We start from the raw sequence: 25,559 nt of genomic DNA, 5'->3' as shown, positions 1-25,559 counted from the left end.
TTATAATAAAGCAATTTATATGCATGAAACAAGTGGAGCAATATGGCAATTGCCATACTGCTACACTTGTGAAAGTAAAATCTGTTGGGCTCTTTTTGGCATCAAGACAATTATTCCTATTGCCACATTGCCAGACAGGACACTGTAAAAAATAAAAATAAATAAATAAATAAAACTCAAGAGTCCTTTTGTGTTTTGTTTTTATTTTCTAATTGTATATAGGTTCTCTGTATGATTCTATTTGTTATATTATACATACTCTGCTCAGCTTCTTAAGATATTCAATTTACAATTTTGTATAATTGTTTTGATATGCCTTGTAATACTTTGATTCTTCAATTAAAAAAAATGTCACACTGGTAAAAATGATCTGTGACTTATGGGTAGTATCCTTGAGCGGACAGCAGGGGGCGCTGCCTGTTTGGTCTCTCTATACAGCAAAGCAGGAAAAGGATAAATCCCGAACTTGTTTCTTTTGTTGTTGTTTTTTTTTCATATATTTATTGTAAAGTGAACAAAGACTACACACATGATAATACAGAGTGGAATAAAGGTGACAACCACCGAGAGCATGAACAAATAAAAACATGCTGCTGTCATTTTGCACATCTCTGTTGTTGCTATTTTCAATTATCCATTACTCTAAAACCTCCATAGCTGTATATTGGTTATTTATTCTCCAGGTGCACAGTTTTGTTTACACTTTACATTACAGTATTTCATTGTTTACCTTTTAAGTCTTCACTATTATGTTATTCTTATACATTTTTCTAAAGGTCCACATTTGTCTGACCATTTTATTTTTTTTTTTGTATAATCTTGTTGCTGTAAACACCAGAATTTCCCCATTGTGAGACAACAGTGCTTCTTGTAAGAGTTGTCATAAAATACAACTTTTGTAATTCGTTTCTGTAATTTTAGGATTTATTCTCTTAATATGTGACTTAATTCTCGTAATTTTATGACTAATTCTCGTTGTGACTTTTTTTCTCGTAATAGAACATCTTTGTCAAAAAAATACGAAAAATCTCTAGTCTGGCCCTAATAATAAGTTGTAGAGGGAATTCTCGGCATAACATATATTTAGAGGCATTTTTTATGATACATAAGTTACTGACATAAGTCAGTTTTTTTACACTGAGTAGCACTACTACTCCTAGTAGTGCTGATAATGCAGAGTGGTAAACAAGGAGAAGAAGAGAGGAGAAAATTCAAGCGATACCCTTCATCAGTCTTTATGGGCAAAGCTTTCAGATATGCTAAAAAGTTTCTCCATTTCACATTTAACTTTTTTCCCCCCAGGAATCAAAAAAATAGTTTTAAATAACACACACCACTGTATGAGTAGTTTGGAGCATACTGGATGTTAAAATAAAAATCAACATTTCAATACTGAACCAGTGTAATAGGAATACTATGTAACTCAATCCGGCTGTAGATGCCCCACAGTATTCTAATCTGTCCCAAGGACAAACACAGAGCATTATCAAGAGGAAACAGCCTGCTGGTCAATAATTAAATACTCTGTGTTGGTTTGTTCTGTAAAAGAGGATAAGAGAGACATTAGGATTTAGTTTTATTTAATCATTTATTGTTTCCCCCTTCAAGGAGGATGTAAAGTCCAGCTAGCCTTTAAAAAAAAAAACTTAGTGTTCAAGTTAAAAGTACCTCTTAAGTAGTGACAAATGCAAAGGAGTGAACAAATATTAGCTGAAAAAGGTGACACAGGGTGACAAGGAAAAAAATAAAAAGAATCCTGAACCTGTTAATGTACAAAGGAGAGATAGCGTACGAAAGAAAACAGCCTGTGAAGAACTGGATGAACCTATGAGGTCCTTTTAACATCCAGGAGGACGTTGTAAACAATAAACCTGGCTCAATGGTATTGTGCATCAACAACAGTTTAAGAAAATGAGTTTTCTCTTAAATATTCAAAATCGGAGCATACAAATAAATCTAAATTATAAACAGTGGTATACACCCGGTGTGTGATGATCACAAACATACAATCCCTGAAATACAAAATTAAATGTAGACCAAAACTGTTACATAATTTTAACAAAGATACTTTCAGGATTGAGTCACTGATTCAAAAGTTTTTATTAAAATCAAGACAGATCAAGAGATATTAACAAGACTTGTGCAAAATTTAAAATTCTTAAATAATAATAATGCACGTACCAAAGCTAAAAACAAAAAGTATAAATATTCACACTACTGTAGTTACCTACATGTGGCATTGCTCTGGGTAAAAACAGAATTATAATGCCACTGCTTTAAAAATAAAAAAAGGAGAGAACCCTGAAGAAGTTTACGTCTGGTGCTCGATGCTCACCAAATGCAAGCTCAGCGCTTTTTTAACAGTTATCATGTGGAGCTGGCTTGCAGCCCCGGCAACATGTGGCACGTCTGGAGCCTGGAGATGCAAGCGGAGCAACAGAGCTGTGGATACCAGGTCTCCTCTGAGGCAGGCTGCTGCAGCAGGCTGTCGGACGTTCAGCTCAGATGCGAACATGATCTCACCGGTGTGCAGTCGGTTGTGGACGAGGTCACTGTTGTGTTGCTGTTCGATTGGCCATAGCAAAGTTCTGCTGGAGCACAACCAGAGAGGTACGGAGCTGCGGAGAACAACAACAGTGAAGATTAGGCTTCTGAATATTAAAACAAACTGCAACCTAATCTGCCTGCTAAACTACAGCATGCAATTTTTTTTGATACAGTAATTAGAATTAAATAGATTAAACTAAATAAAATACTGGACTACTAATCAACTTCTTCTCTGTAAGCACAGCTGATCTGAAAGTTTTGGGAAATTGTTTGGAACAAACACCGTCATGAAGCCCGAGGAGCACGGCAGACGGGTCGGACGGAAGGATGTGGACAGGTTGGAATTATGAAAAAATACAAAAAGGAAAGATCTCCCACTGTGCTGTTCAAGCAATCTAAAAACTGTATGGCTCTATGACAAACCTACCTAGACATGAATGTCCACCTAAACAGAGCATTAATAAAAAAAGACTAAGATGCACAGCTGCACAGTGGTGCAACCCTGCCGCCTTGCAGCAAGAAGGTTCCGGGTTTGATTCCCTTTCTACATGGAGTTGGCATGTTCTCCCAGTGCATGTGTGGGTTCTCTCCTGGTACTCTAGCTTCCTCCCACAGTTTAAAAACATGACTGTTAAGTTGCTTGGCTTCTTCCACGTGAGTGAGTGTGTGAATGGTTGTTAGTCCTGTTTGGCTCTGTGTTGTCCTGCGATAGACTGGCGACCCGTCCAGGGTGTACCACATCTCTCGCCCATTAACAGCTGGCAATATCACCCTCACTACCCCAATTGGAATAAGCCTGACAGAAAATTTATGGATGGACTTAAAGATACAATGGTAACTCTGGAGAGGCTGCAGAGACTTTCAGCTCAGGTGGAGGAATCTGTCCACAGGACACCCATTAGTCGGGACAAGAAGAAACCATAAGGTGTTATTTTCCATAAGTCATTTTGTTGATACAGCAAGTATGAAATAAAGTGTTCTGTTCTGGCCAGAAAAAACCTGACCCATCTGGCCAAAGGACAAAACACAGTAGAAGCAGAACACTAACTCTGGACCACACATCTATATTGTAAGACAGGGTCAATCCTACTTTGGAGACGTATTTCTTCAAGAGCGATGTGAAAGCTGGTCATTACTGGCAGAAAAATTGATAAAGACAAACACCAAGGTTTATTTTCTAGCAGGATAACACTGGATGCATCTATTTCCCAATACTTGTGAATGTAACAGGCATTTAGCTCAGCAGAGTCCTGGTAACAAGTGACTCATTTGATTTCAGGAATGTTGGAAAACTCGTACATCGAAAAGCTGCAAGACGATAGCTCCTGCGGAAAGGACTTGGGCTCCTCCCCTTGTTTAGATCATAGATTAAGTGGAAAAAACCTGTAAATATACATTTTCCATTCTTGCCAAATATCCTGAATTGGATTTAGGTTTAGACTTTGACAACCCTGTTTTACAAAATGCTGACTGAACTTTCAAGATTAAAAGGCTAATTTAAGTAAAAAGCTGGTATGGGGATTCTCTAGAAGACCTGCAGTAAGACGAAATCTAAAAAAAAAAAAAAAAAAACTTTGCTTAAGGGAGCTGAATATAAATGCTCAACACATTTTATTTTGTAAATAGGTTATAAACGATACATTATTTTCCTCCTACCTTCAATTACACAATTCTGCATCGGTCTATCACATTAGAACCCAATTAATTTAGGGAATAGGTTACATTTCATGATGGTATAAAGCTCACTTGTTCTAGAAGATGAATGGAGTCTTGCAGCACAGTTTTTAGCAGCTGCATGTCTTCATTGGTCCTGAACCCTGGTCCTGGTTTGGGACCAAACTGTGGTCCAAAGCTGTCAGAAACAGACCATTAACATATGCATGTAATATCAGATGTATTTATGCTACGTGCAAGCAGAAAAACATGCAAAATTAAGCAACGCATCTTACACAAAACGGTTGCAAAACTTTATAAACGGCCCTATAGATTAACCCGAGAAAATATTAAAAGTTTATCCAACCTGGTCTCCATCCTCTCCCTAAGCCGGTGCTTCGTGGTCAGATACATGCGGTGAGCCACGTCCTCCATGGCCCAAAGCTTAAAAAACAAGCCTAGATTCAGCACGATCAGGATCAGCAGGCTGAAACAATAAGAAAACAATGTTGATATGTCACAACAAGACGGGAGGACAGCGGTATCAGATGAACAATAACACAAACACAAAGGGTTGCAACACCCGTTGAAAAAGGAATGACTTGCATGCTTGAGCTGTAAAGACGTATATCCTCCCTCAAACATAAAAATCACAACATTCAAGTGCATCTTGGGTTCCTTAACTTACATGAAACTCATGCTAGCAACTATGGCAGCAGTGCTCCAACTGTTTGGGACCGTCAGATCTGCTGGGTCTGAAATACAGCACCAGATTGAAATGATTTTGTTAGCATTCCAACAGAAACTTCTATTTTTTTCTTAAAAATCAATACGGAAACCTTGCACTGGTTTTCTGAAACAGGATGTCTTATTCCAGAGACAGGAAATGTTTTGCAAGAGAAACTTGATGAATGTTGCCACACTTTTCAGTTACAATGCATCTTTTTACATTAAAATAACGGTGTCCAACTTCAGGTAATGTATGCAAATAGTTCAGTTTGTAACATTTTCATGCAAATCATAATTCAGCCACCGCCAAGCTGTATGGAGAAGGAAGTAGAGCAAAGCTAGATTGTTCTAAAATGGGAACGTTTTTATTTTAAGTGTTCAATAAAAATGTTTTTACCCAGGTTTCCGTCTCTGGGCTCAGGATCCTGTCCGTACTGCTTGCTGGGCCTTCTGTGATCCAATATGGTGCGGCTAAAAGTTCGCCTCCTCCTGCGGAGTCCTCCCAGCTTCCCCGACTCTGCAGCTGACTGGTTCATCTCTGCCTCCTCCTCCATCAGCTCAGTTTCTGAGTCAACACAAGGAGACAAGCATGTGGAGAAGGAAAGTGGGTTACATTTAAAAATTAAAATCACCTCATAACCTAAGGATAATGAACTATTTTCACGTTTCCCAAAAGGGAATGATTGTTAAATGAAAACCATATCCATTTCTCTGAAACTTTGAGAATTGTATAAACTTTTATGCCAAAACAAAGTCCAAAAAACAAACCCTTTTTTTTTCAGTGCAAACAAGTTACCCTCTGTATTACTGCAATATAAGCTGCCTTGTGTCCACAGTCAATAGCTTCATCCAGCTTTTATATGAATTTCATAGTTCATTAGACTTCTATTTACTATAATTACAAACCATCAGAGTGAGACGCTGTACCTGAGATGTAGTAAAAATCTCTAAAACCTAGACATGTATTTGCATTTATCCTCGTTTACCAGGATAAATAAAGAATTTAGTGCAACTAGCTGCCTTTAAAATCCAATAAGTAAAGAGAAATCCAATCCAATAATGAGAAATCCAATAAGTAAAGAATGAATAATGAGGGAAAAGGAAAACATAGAAAATATGTTTTGGTCAGAATTATTATTATTATTATTATTATTCTTAATATTATTATTATTATTATTATTATCATCATTTTTATGCTGGCAGACATATCCATCTAGAATCTAAATAAAAAATGCTTTGAAAAAAGCGATTAATATGGGCTTTAATACTTTTTAAGGCTGAAAAAAATCAGATTAATCAATTATTGAAATAATTGTCAATTAATTAAATTATTGATTAATCGTTAACTGGAGTTTAGAGACTAAAACATGCCTTTAGCTGACAGAGCAACCCACTTGGAGCAGTAATTATATCAAAATTGTAAAAAGATATACAAGTATTTTGCATCTATGATAGTAAAAATGTTTTCATCCATGAATATCAATATGTTCTATCCAGGACTCCTAAAATGGAAATGTTTTAGTTTCACCTGGTTTAACTTTAAGGAACCTTTGGCTATCTGATTATTTAATCGAAAAAATAATCGACAGATCAATTGATTTGCAAAATAATGGTTAGTTTCACCACCTTATAACGTTAAAAAAAATTGTATTTGGCAAAATATATCTTCCTACAACATTACAATTATGTGCAAATGTGTGCTACCGCATGCAAATAACACAGCTTGATCTAGTTTGCAAACAATTACCAAAATATTTCAGTCAAAAAACATATTAAAAAAACTTTAACATGCAAAAACAATTTCATTGATTTCGTAATCATGTTGTACTTTGCATTTATCCATTGCAATAAATCCAAACAGCAATGTTTAAAGTTGCAGTGTTATTTGTATCTACTGCCAGATAATATTAGTGTTTCATTCTCCATGGTGATATGACTTATTTAAGTACAATAAATGATAATGAAGGCGGGTAGCTGCAGTTTTGTGTGACTTGCATTCAGAGCTTCTGATAAGAGTGACTGTGATATCAGCCTTTATATTCTATGCCCTTCCTGCAAACACAGCAGTAATATGATTCAGCAGTGCAGTACTGTATGTGTGCTACAGGAAACTGTTCATATCAGATAAAATATCAAATAAATCACAGGCTGAGGACAAAAAGTAAAAGGACAAGCCCAGTCTGGCTCTGTACCGTCCAAAAAGAACTCACCCAACTGTCTAAAATAATCTTCAATGCCGCTCCAGGAGTTTTTGGAAATGAAGGATTTGACTAGACCCCATGGGGGTTTCCTGTACTTCACATCACAGTACACCCTAATGACACAAAGGGAAAGGTTTTAGTTCAAAGCTATAGGTTTTAATAAAATAAAAGCAAGCAAATCGATTCTTTACTTCATCACCTTAGTCGACACTTGCGTTTGGAGATGCTTATGATGTAGTAGCGGTTGTGTGTGTAGAAGTAATCATGGTAGGGAACGTCATGAGTGTTTACCTCGGCATCCACCAGGTAATACTGACCCTCCCTGGATTCTTTGTAAAGAGTCTGGCGGGATAGACCAAGCACGGATGAGCTGAACAAAAACCCATGTTTACATGTCCGCTCAGCCATTCACAGACAGAAACACACCTGTTTCTCAGTAGCAGTGGAGAACTTCCCTATCAGGGGGTTATCGATGGTTATGGTGTAGTTTAGGTTCCGCCTGTCATTTCCTGAATCGTCCTTCTGCCAAGGTGTAAAGCTAGGATCTAGGACACACAAAAAAGGGTACATTTGATTTAAAAAAACGCTTTCATGAATAAATTTAATTTAATTTAATTTAATATGAAAGAAACTGATCAAAGGTCCTACTTGTTATCCTTCGGATGCCCATAAACTTGCGGGTGAAGCTGGAGTCTGTGAAGAGCATCTCAAACATTTTGTTGGCACTAATGTGAAAAATCTTGTTGAGATAAAGTCGCCCCGTTTCCCCGGACCTTGCGATTCGGTCCTCCACTGATGGAAGAAAATATAACAGCAACGTCATGAACTGAAACAGCATCAACAAGATAAGATCCACGTTACTGTTTGGCTGCTTTACCATCTTCAAAGGTTTCAGAGCTGCTTTGCTCCGACTCATTCTCGTTGGCGTTAAGGTCCAGAGACTGCATGGAACGCTTGGACAGCCGCTCTGGGACTTGTCTGTCCAACGACAGACCCAGAGGACTTCGCTGCTGAGACGGGGTGCTACGAGATTCGTCCTGCAGGAGAAGGACATTATTGAGATGATGTTTTGAACGAAAGATTGTGCTTAAAGATGCAAGAAAGGAAAAGGATACCGTGTTGGGGGTCTTTTGTGAGCCAATTGGTGAGGGGAAGTCCTCCCCTTGAGGTGTGGAGCTCTGCAAAGGAGCATTCTCTGCCACAGGGAGGCGCAGGCTGTTGGGCCGCTCTGGTCTACTGAGACCATCATCAGCACCACCGCCAGCTTTCTGCTGCAGGCTGAAAACAAATTCCATCAACGCAAGGCCCCTGACTTTTTTTTTTTTTTTAGCCAATTTTAGTTCCCGTGGAACAGGTCAGGAGGATATATATTATTTTAACATTTTGTTTGGTTTTATTTAATCAAAGTAAACGCTACCTCCCCCATTGAGGGTTTCAACTTCAACATACCTCTGATGACATCATATAAGGTAGAATCAGATCAGAGATCTCCTAACATCACATGAATCTTGTTCTGTTCCCTCTTTACTTGCATGTTTTTAAATCAAATGGTCGCTGCTAATTTCACCTTTAACCAGCTTTGTAGTACTGGATCTTTAATTTAACTTGTTGTAGTTTGTAACGAAGCATCTGAAGCATGAAGAATCTGTCTTAAGCCGTTTCTTTCCAAGTCCAACCTAAATCATCCCTTATACCTAATCTGAGGACAGGTGAACACCCAATGATTTGAAGTCATTTTTGTGATTTATTTTGGTTATTTTACTGAATTATAGCTTTTTTTTTTTTTTTTTAAGAATCAGGGTCATGATGTCACTTTTTTGTACCAGCTGGATGGCCCGAATACAGATTAGAAATAGGGTGTTATAGGTGTGTTTTTAAGCATTTTTTTAAGACCATCTTGACAAGTCATTAAAAGTTCTTATCTGAGGAAACATAAACCGATACCTAATGGTTTGAGCGCATGTGTACAGAATACGTTTAAAAAGCAATAGAATGGAAGAAGGATGGGACACATTATCAAAGTTGCTTTAGAGGGTTGTGGTCCATTAAATGTTTCATTAGGATGATTTTGAAGTTTTTATGTGGTTTCCAGCTCTAGCATCAGTTACTTCCTCCAAAATTAATGTTCAGAAATGCAATCATACCAAATGAACCCACTTTGCACGGACCTACTGTACAGCCTACAGAGGAAGTCCCCAAAGTTGCAGAAAGCAGCACGAATCTGAACCCAAATTATATTTATTTTCAACCACAGAGCCTTTTCTTTTGTAGTACAGATAGTACACTCCTGAGTAACATCTTAAAACAGACAAAGAAATTATTAATTTTATCCTGGTTGATCTAACCAGGCTGCAAGTCAAGATCCAAAATAGCAATAACAGTTTTTTTGTGTTTGTTTTTTTTAAGGCCCCTCCTTAGTTTTAGGACTTAGACGAATGCGAAATATGCAGAGGTGGTGGGGGGGGGGGGGGGGGGGGGGGGGGGAACCCCAACATAAAATAAGCCAGATAATTTTAAGCTGACCACAACCATCTTTTCTGTTTTCTATAGCTTCCCAATATGATTTTAAGCTAAACTCTAGATCAAACATGAAAAACACACATAAACTATAACTAAATCTATTCTGAAACTCATTAATATTAAATAAACCCAACTAGTCAGCTCATTTCTTATGCCTCTTATGTCATAAACACAGACTTACACGATAAAAAAATTTTTGTGGTAAAAATAATTTAGTATACATATACTTATTCCTTAGTCAATAAAAAGAACCCCTGTATCGTACATTTAACATCAGATAAAAACAAATCCAAGTATCCTTGGATAAGGAGGTTACCTGGTTTGTCCACTGAATTCTGGTGACACCTGTAAAATCTCCATCTCCTCATTGGTCAGGCCCAAATCATTGCCATAATGCTGTTTAACCATCTGCCACAGCTCCTGGCTTGTCAGAGTCTAAAAGAAAAAGAAATAAATAAATGAAAACCAGAAGCATGTAGAGGTCTCCTCCTCCTTCATTCTCCAAGGTACCAGAAAGGGAGCAGAAAAACAAGCAATTATTAAGATCTCCATAAGGAATAGTTCCCATCTCCATGGGTGACAACCTAAACATAACCATCCGTCAACTGGGTCAGCCAGCTTGCATTATGTTGAAAGAAGCTCAGATTACCCAATATCTGCTGGGGACAAACACCCAGGAGCAAACCTTTAACTTCAGGCGGTAGAAATGAAAACAGATCTGCTCATTTAGACCAATATATAAAAGTTCTTATTAAAATATTTCGGTAGCAGGTTCCTCCGGGGCTCTTACCTGTCAGAGGACATGTCCCCCCACCCCGCTGCGCGCTCTGGTACAAATAACGCCCTGTAACCTGAACGCACCGCCGCCGCGTTCAGGAAGTGCGCAAAGACGCGCCGCCCCAAATCCACCCGGACGGATATTTATTAGGAAACCCGGCGGTCCGGACCGCTGCGACGGTCTGGGCACAAAGCTTTTTGTCTGCAAGCCGCGGAGAACCAAGCAAGTTTAGATCCAGACAGCTGGTCGATGCAGATGAGGTTTCCTGGCCACACCCAGATGGGGTCAATGAACTCAGGTTGTTACGCAGGTGTTTACCTGAGCACAGAGACACCTATGAGGAGACCGTTCAAGGAAAAGAAAAATGTTCAGTTCTGTTGGGTTCCAGCAGAACTGAAAAAAACAGCAGACAAGATAGCTAAAAGTCTTTAGGAAAGCAGAATATAGATCAGGTTCCATTTGGGAAAGGGGGAAAAATCATTAAAAAGTAAGAAACATGGCAAAAAAATTATGGGATGAAGATGAAAAGGAAGATCTAAATCTGTAATTGTTAAAAATTATGGAGAAAGAAGCAGAAGGGAAGAGATAACTTATACTAGAATAAGAACTGGACATATCTACTTGAATGAGTTTCTGTTTGTACTAGGGAAGATAAATAATGACATGTGTGAGGGTTGTGAAAGAAAAGAAAATGTGGATCATGTTCTGATGGATTGCATTGAATATGCAACTGAAAGACAGGATGAGGAAAGTATTCCATTTTGTTTCCAAGGTTTGAAGACGTTTCGCTTCCCATCCAGGAAGCTTTCTCAATTCAAAATGTCTAGATTCACAGTGAGTCTGAAGCTTTTTATAGATGAGGCCTTTTATTGCTTGGAAACATGCAAATTGAAACTGACGAGCGGGTCGTTTTGTTCCATCGTTAGCCTGTAATGTCTGAAACTTGTCTATGGTTTGTGAAGGGTCTGTCTTTAAGGAAGAGATTATTCATCTGGCTGATGAGAGGAGGTACTTTGTTCCTCTGTGATGGGTTGGGAGTTGTGATGATACCGGGAAGGAATGAACTCAATAACTGAACTGTAAGTTTTTGGAAGCTGGAATCTGGATCCACCACCTCTGTTTAAGGTTGTTTTTTCTCTCTTAATATAGAACACCCCTCTCAAACCACCTATTTTCTTTATCCAAAATGTGAACATTCTGGTCCTCAAAAGAATGTGAGGATGATGAGGAAAAAGGGAGAGAATGGAGTATTAAAGGAATTTTAGGGACAGATGGCCTTTAAGTTGTTTGCAATCAGCCAATCTAACAAAGAAGAAGAAGAAGAAATAGGCTGCAATGGCAGATATTAAATGAAACAGCAGAAGTTCACTCTGAATTAAACTCCAGCATAATCCAGAACAGGAGGAGGTCATCTTGTTGCCCAACCTTTTTTCACTTGTGCACCCATTTGGGCATTTTGTCTTACCATGAGTAACCCCCTCTCAATCAAACTTATTGATGATTGTCCAAAAGTAGAACGTCCAATAACACATTTTATTCAATCTTTAATCCGAGCATTTAATTCTTAAATATTTTGTTATTTTCACCTCAAATAAAGAGCTGTTAGTATGTTGCCTGGAAGTTAGTAAGGAATGGAAATAAACACAAAATCATATTATGAACCTGTATTTCTAAAATTGGAGCTCCTATGAGTAACTCCCTTATAATCACATTTAAACTTGATGAATTGGGAACAAAATACTGAACAAAATGTATAGTCAGACTGACTTAAATAGTTTTACTTTGTTTTCATCAAGACACCTGAACTGCTTTGATGAGCTCCGATAGCTCAATGTGAAAAACAGCTGATACCAGGCTCTTCTCTACATCCAGTCTATTCCTCTGATTGGTTTTGATGTGTGTCAAAGCTGAAGGTGAACTCAAACATATAAAAAAAAAAGCGTACTTTTTGGTTAAAGCTTGTTTAATTTTTTCATTTGGGTCCTCACAACGCAGAAAAGATCACACCCTGGAAAAACGATCTAAAAATAAGTAAAAATGTCTTAGATTAAGTGTATTTACCCTTAATTTGAGTAGGTAAATTAGATAGTTTGCCAATGGAAGGAGTAGTTTTACTCTTAAAATAAGAAACTTAGATAATATGCACTTGAAATAAGACAATGCAATTGTGTTTTCTTATTTTAAGTGTAAATTGTCTTGTTCCATTGGCAAAATGTCTCGTTTACCTCCTTAATCCGAGAACAAATGCACTTAAATTAAGAAAAAAATGACTTATCTGGATTTAGATTTATTGCTACCTAAGAAAATATATTTTCATGTACCTCTTGCAATACACTCGCGGACCACTATGTATGCGTCCCCCCTGTTAGGAAACATTGATCTGGTTCATTTAGTCCAGTGGTTCTCAAACTTTTTCTGTCATTCCCCACTTTGGACAAGGGGGAATTTTCAAGCCCCGCCTGTCCCCATCGCCCCAACACAATGCTAATGAAATATTCAACAATCTTAAAATGTTCCAATTTTATTGAAGTAACAAGTAGTATCTAAATACAAACTATCTACATCAAATAACAGCAAGCTCAAAAATAAAGAAAATAAAAATGCAGCTGTGTCAAAATTTGTATCAAGCTCAAAGATAGAAAAAATTAAAGTGGCACTCTGCAATCTGTTAATAAAAGAAAAGAAGTGAAATCCATCTGGCAAGACAGTTTATCCCTGCATTAGTGGCTGCAATGAGCCTGTTTTGCATTGCAGTTTCTCAAAACGGGGTTGCAGGCTTGATACTGCCACTCTCAAGTCATGCTCAATGTTCAGCTGAGATCTGTATTTTGTTTTCATTGAAGCAACAGCTGAAAAGCCCATCTCACAGAGATATGATGTGGCAAAGGGAAGAAGAATGCACACAGCTCTCTGCCCGATGAGTGGATACTCGCTCTCCACTCCTAACCAGAAACATGAACATGTGGCTGTGTGAATCAAACTCCGTTATTTATTTAAAATAAAATATTTCAAATTCAGTTATTTATGATCAACCTGCGCCGTCAATCCCGGCGCATGTGCGCTTTATTTGCAGTCTGGACGCTAAAGTTAAACATGCTGTGTCTCTGCTCTGACTGCAGCGCTGATAGGGACTCCTGCAATAGCGGGGGAGAACGGGGTTGGGACGGAGGAGGCGCCCCACGGCAGCACCTGCCGCTGGAGGACAAGAAAAGGAACGATACGTGCTTTCACGTAAGAGTCTCCAAAAGGCGCTAGATTTGTTTTTTTGAAAAAGAGTCGCTGGAGGGGTCTGAAATATAGCGACAAAGTCGCTGAGTTGGCAACACTGGGGCGCGAAAGTTTATTCTGTTACAAATAATATGCCGACGTCACGTCAATCATTATTTTGGCACTTCAGTTCCAGGTGAAATTTTTCTCATATCTAATGTTCTTTTAATTAGACTGCATGTAGGCTAGTAATGATTACTTTGTGGGTTTGATTGGTCTAAAAAGCGGCAACATACAGCTATAAGGACAGTTTGCTCTCACACATTCTACATTTATAGTCACACACACACACACACACACACACACCGGAACTTGGCGCGCCCCACCTGTCACGTCTCAATTCCCCACCAGTGGGTCGCGCCACACACTTTGAGAACCGCGGATTTAGTCCGTCTTCCGTGCTTTGTTTGCATTTTTGCCTTTACCTCAACAGCAACAACAACAACAAAAAAACACTGAAAATAATAGTTACTTCCTCATTGCAAGAAACAAGGCCATTGTCACATTATTATTATCCAATTCCTTTTTCACACAATATAAACAAAAAAAAATGATAAACTAGACTGACAGTTCTGCCCTTAATTTGCAAAAAACTCAAACTCAGTCATTGAATGGGAATCAAATGAATTTTTAAATCTGGACTCTGGGCCGTTCTACCAAATGTTCTTTGCCTAAATATACAGTAGAAATGGTTTATAGCAAAGTGCTGCAAAGGCTTATTGTATTTTGAAAGTTTATTATTATTCTACTGCCTCTAAGAATGGATTTTAGAAGGCTGTAACATGTATGAAAAAAATCACAAATCTTTGCCAAAAGTTGTCCCTGCCCCCTGAGGAAAGAAATACACCTTTTTCACTTGGAAAGGTCCTCTTCTGACATTTTTAACCTCATGAACTTGAAACTAGGTCAGAAGGTATAAAACATATTGGTCTTACTTTGTTTAAAGCAAAGAGAGTTTTAGTTAAATGGTGTTGCCATTGCCACATGGAAAGGTGAAGCGTTTTGCCATGACTATACCTTTGGATCTCATTTCCACATAGATTGTTGAATCTGCAGCAAAACAGCTATGATGGAATCTGACTAAAGCCCACACAGGAACCTGCCCAATATTTGTTGGCTATGGCTTAATTTCTTTACAGCGCCCCCTAGAAACACTAAAACAACTAGTCCCAAGCCAGGTCTTTACTAAGGATTATGAAACTTGGTACACATGTGTAACCAGCCAGGACCTACAAAAAAAAAAAAAAATGTCTTGGAGCCATGGTCCACACCTCACAGGAAGTCAGCCATTTTCAATTGAAGTTCAAATTTTCAGCGATTTTGCACTTTTTAGTCTACATTTGAATTAACCCCTCCTAGAGCTTTTGAGTTACAGACTTCAAATTCACTGCATATTGACCAAAGTCATTGGGGATCAAAAGTTATTAAAGCATGTGGGCGTGGCCAAGCATCAATTATCTTTTGCCATGAAACAAAAGGTAAGCCCCAGACCATGTTTTAACTGAGAATTTGGTACACAAGTGTAAACCAACAGGATGCAAAGTCTCACAGGAAGTCGGCCATTATGGATCAAAGGTGCTTTTTTGTGTTATCGACTCATTTCGTATCTCAGCAAAGTGCTCATAGAGCTTTTGAGTTACATAACTTAAATCCAGTTTGCATTGACTTTAGGCATAGGCAACTATCAAACTAATTTTTCTACATCAAAGCATGCTGAGGTGGCAAAGCATCAAAATCTGACCTTCAGCCATACAACATCATGGTTTTATAACCTCAATAAGCAAAGTCAGAAGAGTACGCTTTTTGGAACAGCGTACACCTCAAACAGATTTTGGAGATATCAGTTTAGCCCCGCCCACTGAGATCAAGAACTTTCACTGTAGGAACCCCTGGCTTTTCTCTGCAAGCCCTATGGAATAGGAAATCACTGGAACTTATTTATTTTTATTATGCTTTATTTACAACATACAATTTACAAAATCTCTAATTGGGAGACATGATTGCAGAAAATATAGAAGTTAAAATACCTATAATAAAAAAAATAAATAAAATACTTAAGCAGAGGCAGTTCAATAGCTGGAACTGCTTTCAGGAATGTCGTATTTAGGTCACAGTGGCATAGACGTGGGGACGCCGTTGAGCAGGTTTCGCAGTTGCAATATGCCGAGCGGCGCTAGTTAAAAGTTGTTTGAGTAAATTATGTTCTAATAAAATGTCCTTCCATTTGCACCCTGTAATTAGCGCTTTTAAATTTTCAACAAACAATCCTCTCTAATCAGAGCACGCCCTCTTCCACGGGTTCGCAGTTTCCTACACAGCTTATGGCAAACTTATGATTTTTTCCCCCCTCAGAAAAATTCCAGATATATAGAGGATCATAAACACATTGTCACCCAAGAGGTGAACCTGCCGCTTCTCAGCTCTGTTCATTATTTGGGGTCTTCTGAAATTTAGCTGTTGGGATATCAGAGTGAAGGGGTGGAGTAAAAATGTGTAGGTCTCGTCTCGTTAATTTTCATTTGAAAAACAAAACTCTCTTTATCTCAATAAAATCAAAACTACATTTAAGTTTGAGGCTCTAATGTGATAAAATGTTTCCAATTTTAAGGACTATAAATACTTTTGCAAGGGACTAGAGCATTCAAACTGACTATGGTTTTAGTCAACATCTTGTGCATCTAATGGAGCCCCGGATTAACCTTCAGATGCTTTCAAATGACAGTTTATTCTCCATCCTGATGTTTTCCATATCAAAATGGCACAGTCTGACATTTAAACCTTTTCTGATCATTTTTTCTGCCTCTGGGGTTCAGAGTTTTGCATTTAAGTCATTTGTAAATGTTTTATCTGAACACAGTCGATCAAAAACGCTTGAACACACCTGCAGTTTAGCTTTTTCCAAATTTGTAGTTTTCAAAAGGGCAAAAGTAAAAAAAAAAAAAAAAGGTTTCTTTTTTTTCTCATCAATAACTGAGCCAAAAGGTAAAAGCCTAGATCCCGTGGGTTTATTTTTAACTATGCAACCACGTCACACATGAGCAAATCTCAAACGCTACCTCCGCCTGTAGAAGAGAAAACAAAAACTCTGTCTGTAGAACTTGTGTGAAAGCCCTGCAGCTCTGCAGCATTGATAACCTCGAAGACTGTGAGATTTCTTTATCTACTTTCAGATAGGGCCTTTAAAACTGGACATTCTGGCCCTTAGGAAAGATTTTAGACAGTAGAAGTCTGATTGTGAATGACCAGCAGACCTTTCTGCAAGCAGCATGCAGGAAGTGCCTTACCTTGTCCAGCAGAGTGTTCTGCCACATGCGGAAAACGCTCTGATAGCTTTTCTCTCTTGCAGAGAAAGATGCAAAGAAATACTGTGAATGAATGAACAGGCGATCAGCAGCATATTTGGGATAATGCATGTATTGTTTTTGAAAACGAGTCTGGAAAAAAAGGAGCTTTTAAAACCCAATACCTTCTCGGTGTTTGTGCAAATCTGGATGGCGTTGGGTATCAGTCGAGCCATTTTCTCTCTGGACATTGATGTGATATCTTTGAGAGGCAGTATAATCTGTAAATACATTTCAAATGGAGAGATATTACGATATGTTAGGAGTAACTTCACCTATTTTAGGATTATGATATTATGCATAAGGCCAGTAAAGAATTATATAAATACAAAAAAAAACTCCACCCTCTATGAATGACTAAAACAGTGAGATTCGTATAAACATCACCTAAGATACATTTATTTAGTTTCAAACCCAAAGAAATTAAAAATGGTCCACCTTCTAACCTTTTTGTAACCCTTGTTTTTGTCTCCAACTAAAGCAAAACCATATTTCTTTATTTTTTAAAAGATGCACTGTACAGAAAAAAAAAGGTATTCTGCAATAATATGATTTTATTTGCATATTTAACCTTTTTATTTGCATCAGAACAAACCACCCCTCTGCCACACTGCAATAATCATACACTGTGATCTAAAAAAGTAAAAGGTGCTCAATTAAAGACGCTAGTTTCATGTTATTTATTTATTTTGTTTACATTTGAGGGTTTTTCAGCGGGTGAATATTTTCTCCTAAATCTGATTTAAACTGTGGTACCATAACTCTCTGTTCCCTGAGGAATTTCATAATTTGTCAAAAACAGTAGATGATTGCAAAACTTACCCTGAAGATGCGTTCCTCAGGAATTTAATGTTTTACAATACCAGCTCATTTCCTGAACATTGAGTTTAGTCATCAGAAAACTAATGTTCCCTCCTCTATGTTGCCAAAAAGCAGAATGCTTGGTTTTTAAATAAAATAGTTTTGACATGTATGTAATTTAGTTTAATGCTGAACTGAAGTGTTTTCCAGAGTTTTATTTATTGTCATTACACTGTCACAAGTATGGAGCAACAAAATGAATTCTGTGCATTTAACCCATCCTCTTTGGGGTGCAGTGGGCTGCCATTGTGCAGCGCCTGGGGAGCAGTGGGGGGGTTAAGGGAGTGGAGCTTGAACTCAGAACATCAAGATTCCAAGTGCAACACCCTAACCCAAAGGTCTTCAACAGGGGGTCCACAGAGGTACTGCATGAGAATCACATAAGTTTTGGTTGCAGTCTTTTCCACTAATTGAAATGGCTTTAAATACATATTAACATGAATTCAACACACTGAAGTAAACAGATAAATGGAGGCAGAAGATGTCTTTCAGTCATCAATGCACATATTCATCGACACACTGGAGCTCTTTCAAGCTGGACACCGTTTCATTCACAACACCTGCCCCATCAACCAGGAATCAGAAATATTTTAATAATCTCAGGGTGAAATTACTTTCGTGACATGACACTAACTGGAATAGAGTGACTATATGATCAGTTTGATATAACACAATTTCATACAATATGTATAATTATGAGTTCCCCGCTCCATTTCTTCATCAGTTTGGGGGTCCTTGGCCTGGAAAACGTCAAAGACCCCTGCCCTGACTACTAGGCTGAAACTCCCCCAAAGCAGGCATTAGCATGAAGAGTCTTGCCCACCCAGCCCATGGGATACGAACCCAGGCTTCCTGTTTGCAGGATAGGTGACTTACCACTTGAGCTAGCCAGCCCCCCAAAAGCCAACATCATATAAAAAAAATACGAAACATCCATCCATTTTTCGTTACGCTTATCCCTGCTGGGGTCGCAAGGGGTGCTGGTCTCCAGCTGTCTACTGGCGAGAGGCGGGGGACCATAGACAGGTCGCCATTCCAGGGCACGGCAACAGAGAGACAAACGATCATGATTCTCGAGAGAACCCACGCATACACAGGGAGAACATTCAAACTCCATGCAGAAAGACCCCGCTACCCACTGCGCTAAACAATTGTATTAATTTGATATTAATTACATTAAAAAAACCTGAAATAGAAGTAAAAAAAAAAAAAAAAGAGGCCAAATTAACTTCACCTAGGAACGATAACGCCATATTTTTCAGGTTAATCCAGGGTCCATAAATCCGTGAAAAGACATTTGGAGGAGGCACAGTGTTATAAGTGATGGTAATTAATGTCTAAAATCGAGCACAGTATGTAAGTCATGGTTGAAGACGAGTTATATTTAATCTTCTAAAGTAAGCTGAGGTCACTGCTCTAAATAAATGTGCTGATAAGCAAAACCACATCAATCTGTACAGATTATCTCAGTGGAGGTTATTCTCTGCTGGAAGATATTATCAAATAAACACAAATGAATAAACAAATGTCTTCACTTAATGTATTTGTATGATACAAATTAGGTCTCAGAGTAACTTTACCAAGCCTGTTCGAAAAGCAACAGCTGTTAACATGTTAAAGCAGTGGCGGATCTATACCATAATTACTAAGGGGGGTCAGCTTGTTCTTGTGAAAATCATGAAAATGCAAATAAAAATTTGTATTTTTGGTTTGAAAAATTGTCATTTTTATTTACAGAAAATGTAACAAAATATGAAATGATAAGTTTCTATATAAATCCACTACTAAATCTACTATAATATCTACTAAAAGGTAAAATAAATATGAAACATCAGGTCAAAGTATATTCATAATTCATGAATATTGCATTTTTTGGCCTATTTTAAATAAAAAATTATCAGTTTTAATCAAATTATAATTGGAAAACAAGTTCTAACTGAAATGAGTTTTGGTTTCAATACAACTGATCATCTGAATTTTTAAACCATAATTAAAACAAATTTTCAAAGGAAAAAAAAAGGAAATGGGTCCAAGCAACCTGACCATCTGTATGTCTGTTTTAGTACATATTATCATTATAATTTCTTTTATTGTTACGTCTTCAGTACAGGGGCCATAAAACGGGCCAGGACCAGTTCTTTAAGGGCACTGCCCCCTCTTTGCTCCTCTCTAGAACTGCCTTTGCTCTAAACAATTGCATTTTATTCAGAATATTTATATTTTTTGGACAGAGTAAAATTAAATTAAAAATTTAACAAACAGTTCCGTTTTCTTTGAGCTTCCTCATCCCTTCCTTTACACTTTCATTACCTTGGTACCACGAAACACATTGCTGTAGAAAGAGATCCAGTTCTCAGAGAGGTACATGCGTCCTTGGAGGAGAATGTCCCGCTGGAGGGCGCAGGGATAGTCTGAGGAGAAAAGCAAACACAGATAACCCAAATGAGAACACCTACAGTTTACTCTCAGAGGGTGGATTTTAAGCCACATAGGAAAAATGCGGCTTTAATGTTTTAACATGAAGCCAAGAGTATTTATCTCCCGCTAACAACATCATCTTGAAAGTGTTGTTTTATTTAGCCAATATATTAATTTTTACAATCCCATTTTTACCTAATATGAGCATTTCAGTTTCCGGCAGCTCCTTGAACATCCTCTTAAACTCATCCAACCTTTGTTTGTAACTCGGAATTGGAGATTGAGGCACAGCAAGACATTGAGGCAAAGCTTCCAAGCTCTGCTGAAGGAGATCAGAAGATTAAGGGTTGACAGACATTTAAAACCAATTTTTACTGAATATTTCTTTTTGCCCTTTCAATGGATAATGCACGAAAGAAAGTTGCAGTACTCCATCTACACCGCTAGAGGGCAATGGAAGCTATTTGGTTTAATCTTAGATTTTTAGTTGATTCTAAACAAGTCTTCTCATCTGGAGTAAATCTGAGGAAAATTTAAGTCTTAATATTCTGATAGGTTTTCAGGTTCTTTAGTCGGGAGGGATTTAATGTGTGCTTACATCGTCCTCCAAGCTCAGCCTCTCCTCCAGCAGAGATCCACTTTCATCTGTAACCTCATCACTACCCACTGCTGACTGATTGGATAGCTGCTCCATGGGCTCCTCCTGACTGCTTAGAGAAAAAATATCTGGTTACGACAGTGAAGGACAACATAGAAGAGTAGAAGGATGTCAAGGTTTTTGAAAATAAACAAAACATTAGGATTTCTCAACATTTCACATACACATTGCAACAAAAGAAAAAAAACAATCTACCAAATTTCACTGGATTTTCCCACTCAGTAGCTAACAGTAGTTGTTTGGACTTGCAAAAATAACAATGTCTATGAAACATGTGGCCTACATAAATTGACATTTTAGGCAAGAGTAAAAATTAGTGTTGCACTACCGATACCAGTAGACCCGGGGCCCTGATCCAGCACTAAAATGGTGGCATCGGTATCAGCAAGTACCAACAAATAGGGCACTGATACCATTCTGAGAGCCAAGTAGTATGCAGTTCTTCATATATATATATATATATATATATATATATATACACACACACACACACACACATCGTATCAGTATCGCCCAATACTGCACAGCCAGGTATAGGGAATCGGCATCTGGGCCAAAGAAATGGCATCGGCGCAACACTAATAAGAATAGAAAAGAGTATAAGATTGAACTAAAATTAGATTTTTTTGAACAGATCATTTCAAATAAAATTATTAGAAGTAAATTAAATAGTTGCCACAGTACTGATTATGTCAGAGCCAAATCTGAACAACTCAATATATGGCACAAACTGAGATTTTCCACCTCAGTTTGGTCTCTCTAGACATAGACTCAATTTTATTTATCCCTTGGGATTACTTCTTCAGGGAAATTCTGGTTCCAGTAGCTTATATAGAGTACAATACGCAGAATTAAGGCAAGATGCTATTAAAGATAAAAATATAAAAAGGTTGTTATGTCCTGGAATATGTTTCCCTTAGATATAAATATATCTGCGTGGTAGTGAGCTATGGAAAGACTACACAATAGTTGGTTTGGATTATTGCACTTCCACTGCAGAAATGTACTGACCATATAAATAATTAAAAACTATGCAGACTACACAGTAGTTGGCATTATTGCACAGTGAAGGAGAAGAATATTGCACATGAATGACAATAGGTAATTTTTTGCACAAGATCCACATTTATTTCAAATAACTGACTATTGAATAGCCCAGAAATAAACTATTGTTAAAATAGACAAGAATCTGAGTCACTGAAGCTTTTCTCTCCTTCAGATGGTTTCTAGGCATCTTAAAGGTATTCCTCTTTTTCAGTCTCTCATTCTGTGAGGACCGACAGCTCTATACTCCTACAAAGGGATAATTTAACTAAAAACTCAATGGGATGCCCCATATGTTAAACTGTTACCAACGGTTCAACTGTTAGAGCGGTTGCAATTTTAAGAAATCCTTTAATTCCTATATTTTTCATTAAATGGAGTGTTTGTTAGAGCACTCAACGTAGCAAGAATCCAAACGGGGGTGAATACTTTTTAATTGGCTTTGCATAACTTTATTAAGAGCGACCAGAGGTCTGAAAACCAAGGTTATCAGTTAAATTTTTCATATTCCAAAAGAAGGTGCTCCTATTAAGTATTCAACTTAATAGGAGCAAATATTACCATAAAATATTAATAAATTAGAAAATGTACAATAATTTTTCCTCCTGTAATATTGTCCATACGCAAATACAATTTTGATCCTTAAGAGGACATACTTTAACACCTTCTGACCAATTACATTTTCATCACAGATACACAATGCAAACATCTGTGGCCCCAGTACAGAAACCTGTGGGACCCCATGTGTGATTTATTGTCCATAAAGTGTAGATTTCCTGAATCTTATATATTTTCCTCTATTTTTAAAAGTTGTATTCTGTGTCCACCATCTCCAAACTGTACCTTTTGTAATTAATGCAATGTTGATCTAATTCTGTCTGACCTTATCCATTAATTTAGACAAGAAGGGCCACAGTCACCATGGCTCTTCAACATGTGCAGGGCCCTGCTTTTATCACCCTATGATATCCTCTACACTGCAAAAATGACCTAGAAATAAGTGACAATGTCTTAAATCAAGTGAATTTACTCTTAATTTAAAGCAGGAAAATAAGATTGTTTGCCAATGGAATGAGTATTTTTACTCTTAGAATAAGTTAATTAGATAATATGCACTTGAAATAAGACAATGCAGTTATTTGTTCTTATTTTAAGTGTAAATTGTCTCGTTTCATTGGCAAAATGTCTTACTTGCCCCTCGATTCAAGAAAAAATGCACTTATTTTAAGAAAAAACGACTTAATTAGATTTACATTTTTTGCTGTGTATAGTGTTCTACACTGCGTTTCGGCTGTAGGGGAGGCTGTTCAGAGCAAGCAGGACAGGGAGAGACTGGACCAGCTGGTCAGGACAGCGTGTGCAGAGGCTAAACAGATATCCATCATGAACCATGCCTCTTACCCCCATTCTAAGCAGCTCCTTCAACAGCAGGATGCAGCTGCAACAATGCAGGAAGAAACGTTTCGAAGGTTATTCCTCCAGTCAGCAATAAGACTCTACTAGGGCTGCAACTAATGATTATTTTGCAAATCGATTAACCTGTCAATTATTTTTTCAATAAATCGATTATTAATCGGATAGCCAAAGTAGACTTTTTATAAAATTAAACCATTTTACATGCAAAATGTTGGGTTTTTTTTAAAAAACAATCTCGGTATAATCACTGCTCTAAGTGGGTTGCTCTGTCAGCTAAAGGCAAGTTTTAAAGTCTCTATACTCCAGTTATTGATTAATGGATTACTGAATCAGTTGATGATTAATTCAATAATAATACATACATTTGACCTCACTTATCTATCTTCTGATATATATTGCTTCAACTTATTTTAAAGAACAGTTTTTGTATGTTTTTATCAGAATTATTTTCCTCGATGTGCACCTTTTACATCTTTTGCTGCTGTGATAAATAAATTCCTCCACTTGGTGCCTGAATAAATTCTCATTTTATATTAAAGTTTGCAGCGGCAGTAGGACATTTTAAGCAAACTGTAACACTCACACATTTAAATCTAGATTTTCAGAATTAGACATTTATAATTTACTTTTTTTTTACATGCTCCAGATATACAAACATTTATATATAACTATAAATCCAAATAAAGTGATAGTGGCATTGTGCGAAAACAGTGCAAGGAATGAATAAATGTCAATTACAGAGGGGGGCGTTGTAGAGATTGAATAGTTCAGAAGTAAATGGTACAATTATTTTTACTCCTGTAATATGGTCCATAAGCAAATGCAACTTTGATCCTCCTTTTAGGAGTTAGCAAACACAGGATTCTGTAAAATGTTAGAGATCTTAAGGGAACATGGTGCACTGATTAGGTAACAAGACCTTTGAGGTTTTCAGCTGTTTGGGCCCAGTAGGGACCTTTAGTCAGCTCCTTCGTGGAACAATTAACAGAACATTAAAGACAGGATTCCAAAAACAAGTAACCTACGTCTTTTTAATTCAGGACAACTCTGGTAAAAGCCGAGCCACAGCGAGCAGGCCATCACTTCCTGGGAAACAGCAATATAAGGCTCCCCAGTGGTAACCCCCTTGGCAACCTGTCTCATTTTACCCCCCAAATCCCACTACAGTCCACTTAATGATTTCAACCTAATGGCCTTTTGGGGCTAAATTAAAATATATTATTCAGAGAAAGAAGAACAAGCAAAAAAAAAAAACAACTTTTAACCACATGTACATAGAGGACATATACAAATTATTCTGCCAAAATGGGATAATTTTATCTTTTTGTGTTTGTACATACCCCTTATAAGGCCGTCCTGTACAACTGCCCATTTCAAAACCACCTGCATATGATGGTTGGTCAATCCTTACACACATTTCAAGTCTTTATGTATATTCATTTTAGATAATATAGGTGAAAAAGTTCAATTACAGAATAAAGTTTCTATTTAACTAAAGACTTTCTAACTAAAACTGAGACATTGGCTCAATCATAAACCTGTGATCTTAAGGGAATTAGTTTGTTGCAATATTTTAAGTATCACAGTTTTACTGATCAGTAAAAAAAAAGTTGGGGAAAAAAGAGGAAAATTTTGAAAAGGCGCCATTCAACAGAGCTTTTCAAAACAATTGAGTTTCAGTGAAAGAAAAACAGGTTTGTCTGGAGCGCTAAATTTAGGATGAGTTTAATCCTGCTTCCTTCTGCCGTGATCCGCACACAAAGTTAAAATCAGCAGATCTGAATCAAAAATAATGTTGTTGTTTTTTCCTGATAAGAGCCATCAGCTGATCAGATAAAATCCCCGCGGTGTTCCGTCACGCGTGGGCTCTCCAAGGCAGAGGCGCGCCCATCGGTCACTTACCTCACACGGTGAGGACCCAGGGTTCCTGTTCGGTCAAACTGGACTTAAAAAAGAAAAAAAAAAGGTGGGTTTGTTTGGTTGTGGAGCCCCCTGAGGTGAATAGCTTCCTCCTTCCTGTCTCTGCTGCTCCTGCAGGTGCGTCTCATCCAGCCACAGACGCATCTAATGGGAATTTACGCCCATTTATTTGCTATTAACCAATCCTCTTCCAGAACAACCTGATT

At 37.6% G+C, this 25,559-nt stretch overlaps 1 protein-coding gene across 6 annotated transcripts; it reads right to left on the bottom strand.

The window, feature by feature from the left end:
* Window positions 1-1,569: 1,569 nt before the first annotated feature.
* gramd1c (GRAM domain containing 1c) lies at window positions 1,570-25,491 on the bottom strand. 6 transcript variants are annotated; one of them, XM_038293802.1, is made up of 18 exons: window positions 24,774-24,820; window positions 20,914-21,022; window positions 20,511-20,634; window positions 20,208-20,308; window positions 17,162-17,257; window positions 16,980-17,060; window positions 9,967-10,085; window positions 8,246-8,408; window positions 8,008-8,167; window positions 7,779-7,922; window positions 7,557-7,675; window positions 7,330-7,472; window positions 7,140-7,243; window positions 5,327-5,494; window positions 4,889-4,955; window positions 4,568-4,687; window positions 4,294-4,399; window positions 1,570-2,618 (listed from the first exon to the last, which is right to left on the bottom strand). In XM_038293802.1, exons 1-18 carry the CDS (start codon window positions 24,803-24,805, stop codon window positions 2,550-2,552), a joined length of 2,025 nt encoding a protein of 674 aa, XP_038149730.1. In that variant the 5' UTR covers window positions 24,806-24,820; the 3' UTR covers window positions 1,570-2,549. The 6 variants fall into 6 exon arrangements, with proteins under 6 accessions (XP_038149730.1, XP_038149725.1, XP_038149728.1 ...); XM_038293797.1 differs by lacking the exons at window positions 1,570-2,618; window positions 4,294-4,399; window positions 4,568-4,687; window positions 24,774-24,820 and adding an exon at window positions 25,336-25,491 and having other exon boundaries at window positions 4,806-4,955; window positions 20,511-20,637; XM_038293800.1 differs by lacking the exons at window positions 1,570-2,618; window positions 4,294-4,399; window positions 4,568-4,687; window positions 24,774-24,820 and adding an exon at window positions 25,336-25,490 and having other exon boundaries at window positions 4,806-4,955.
* Window positions 25,492-25,559: the final 68 nt, after the last annotated feature.

This window comes from Cyprinodon tularosa, unplaced genomic scaffold (genome assembly GCF_016077235.1).
Source record: "Cyprinodon tularosa strain WSP-4 unplaced genomic scaffold, ASM1607723v1 ctg33, whole genome shotgun sequence".
NCBI lineage: Eukaryota > Metazoa > Chordata > Actinopteri > Cyprinodontiformes > Cyprinodontidae > Cyprinodon > Cyprinodon tularosa.
This window is presented reverse-complemented; position numbering and strand designations above follow the sequence as displayed.

Excerpts from the sequence above, each read along its gene's own strand:
- gramd1c (XM_038293802.1), bottom strand. The coding sequence starts at position 24,805 with ATGGGCAGTTGTACAGGACGGCCTTATAAGGG. Across the intron at positions 8,409-9,966 it reads GAATTCAGTGGACAAACCAG|CCTGCAGCAGAAAGCTGGCG; the intron begins GTAACCTCCTTA and ends ATTTGTTTTCAG. Across the intron at positions 4,400-4,567 it reads AGGGAGAGGATGGAGACCAG|CTTTGGACCACAGTTTGGTC; the intron begins GTTGGATAAACT and ends TGTTTCTGACAG.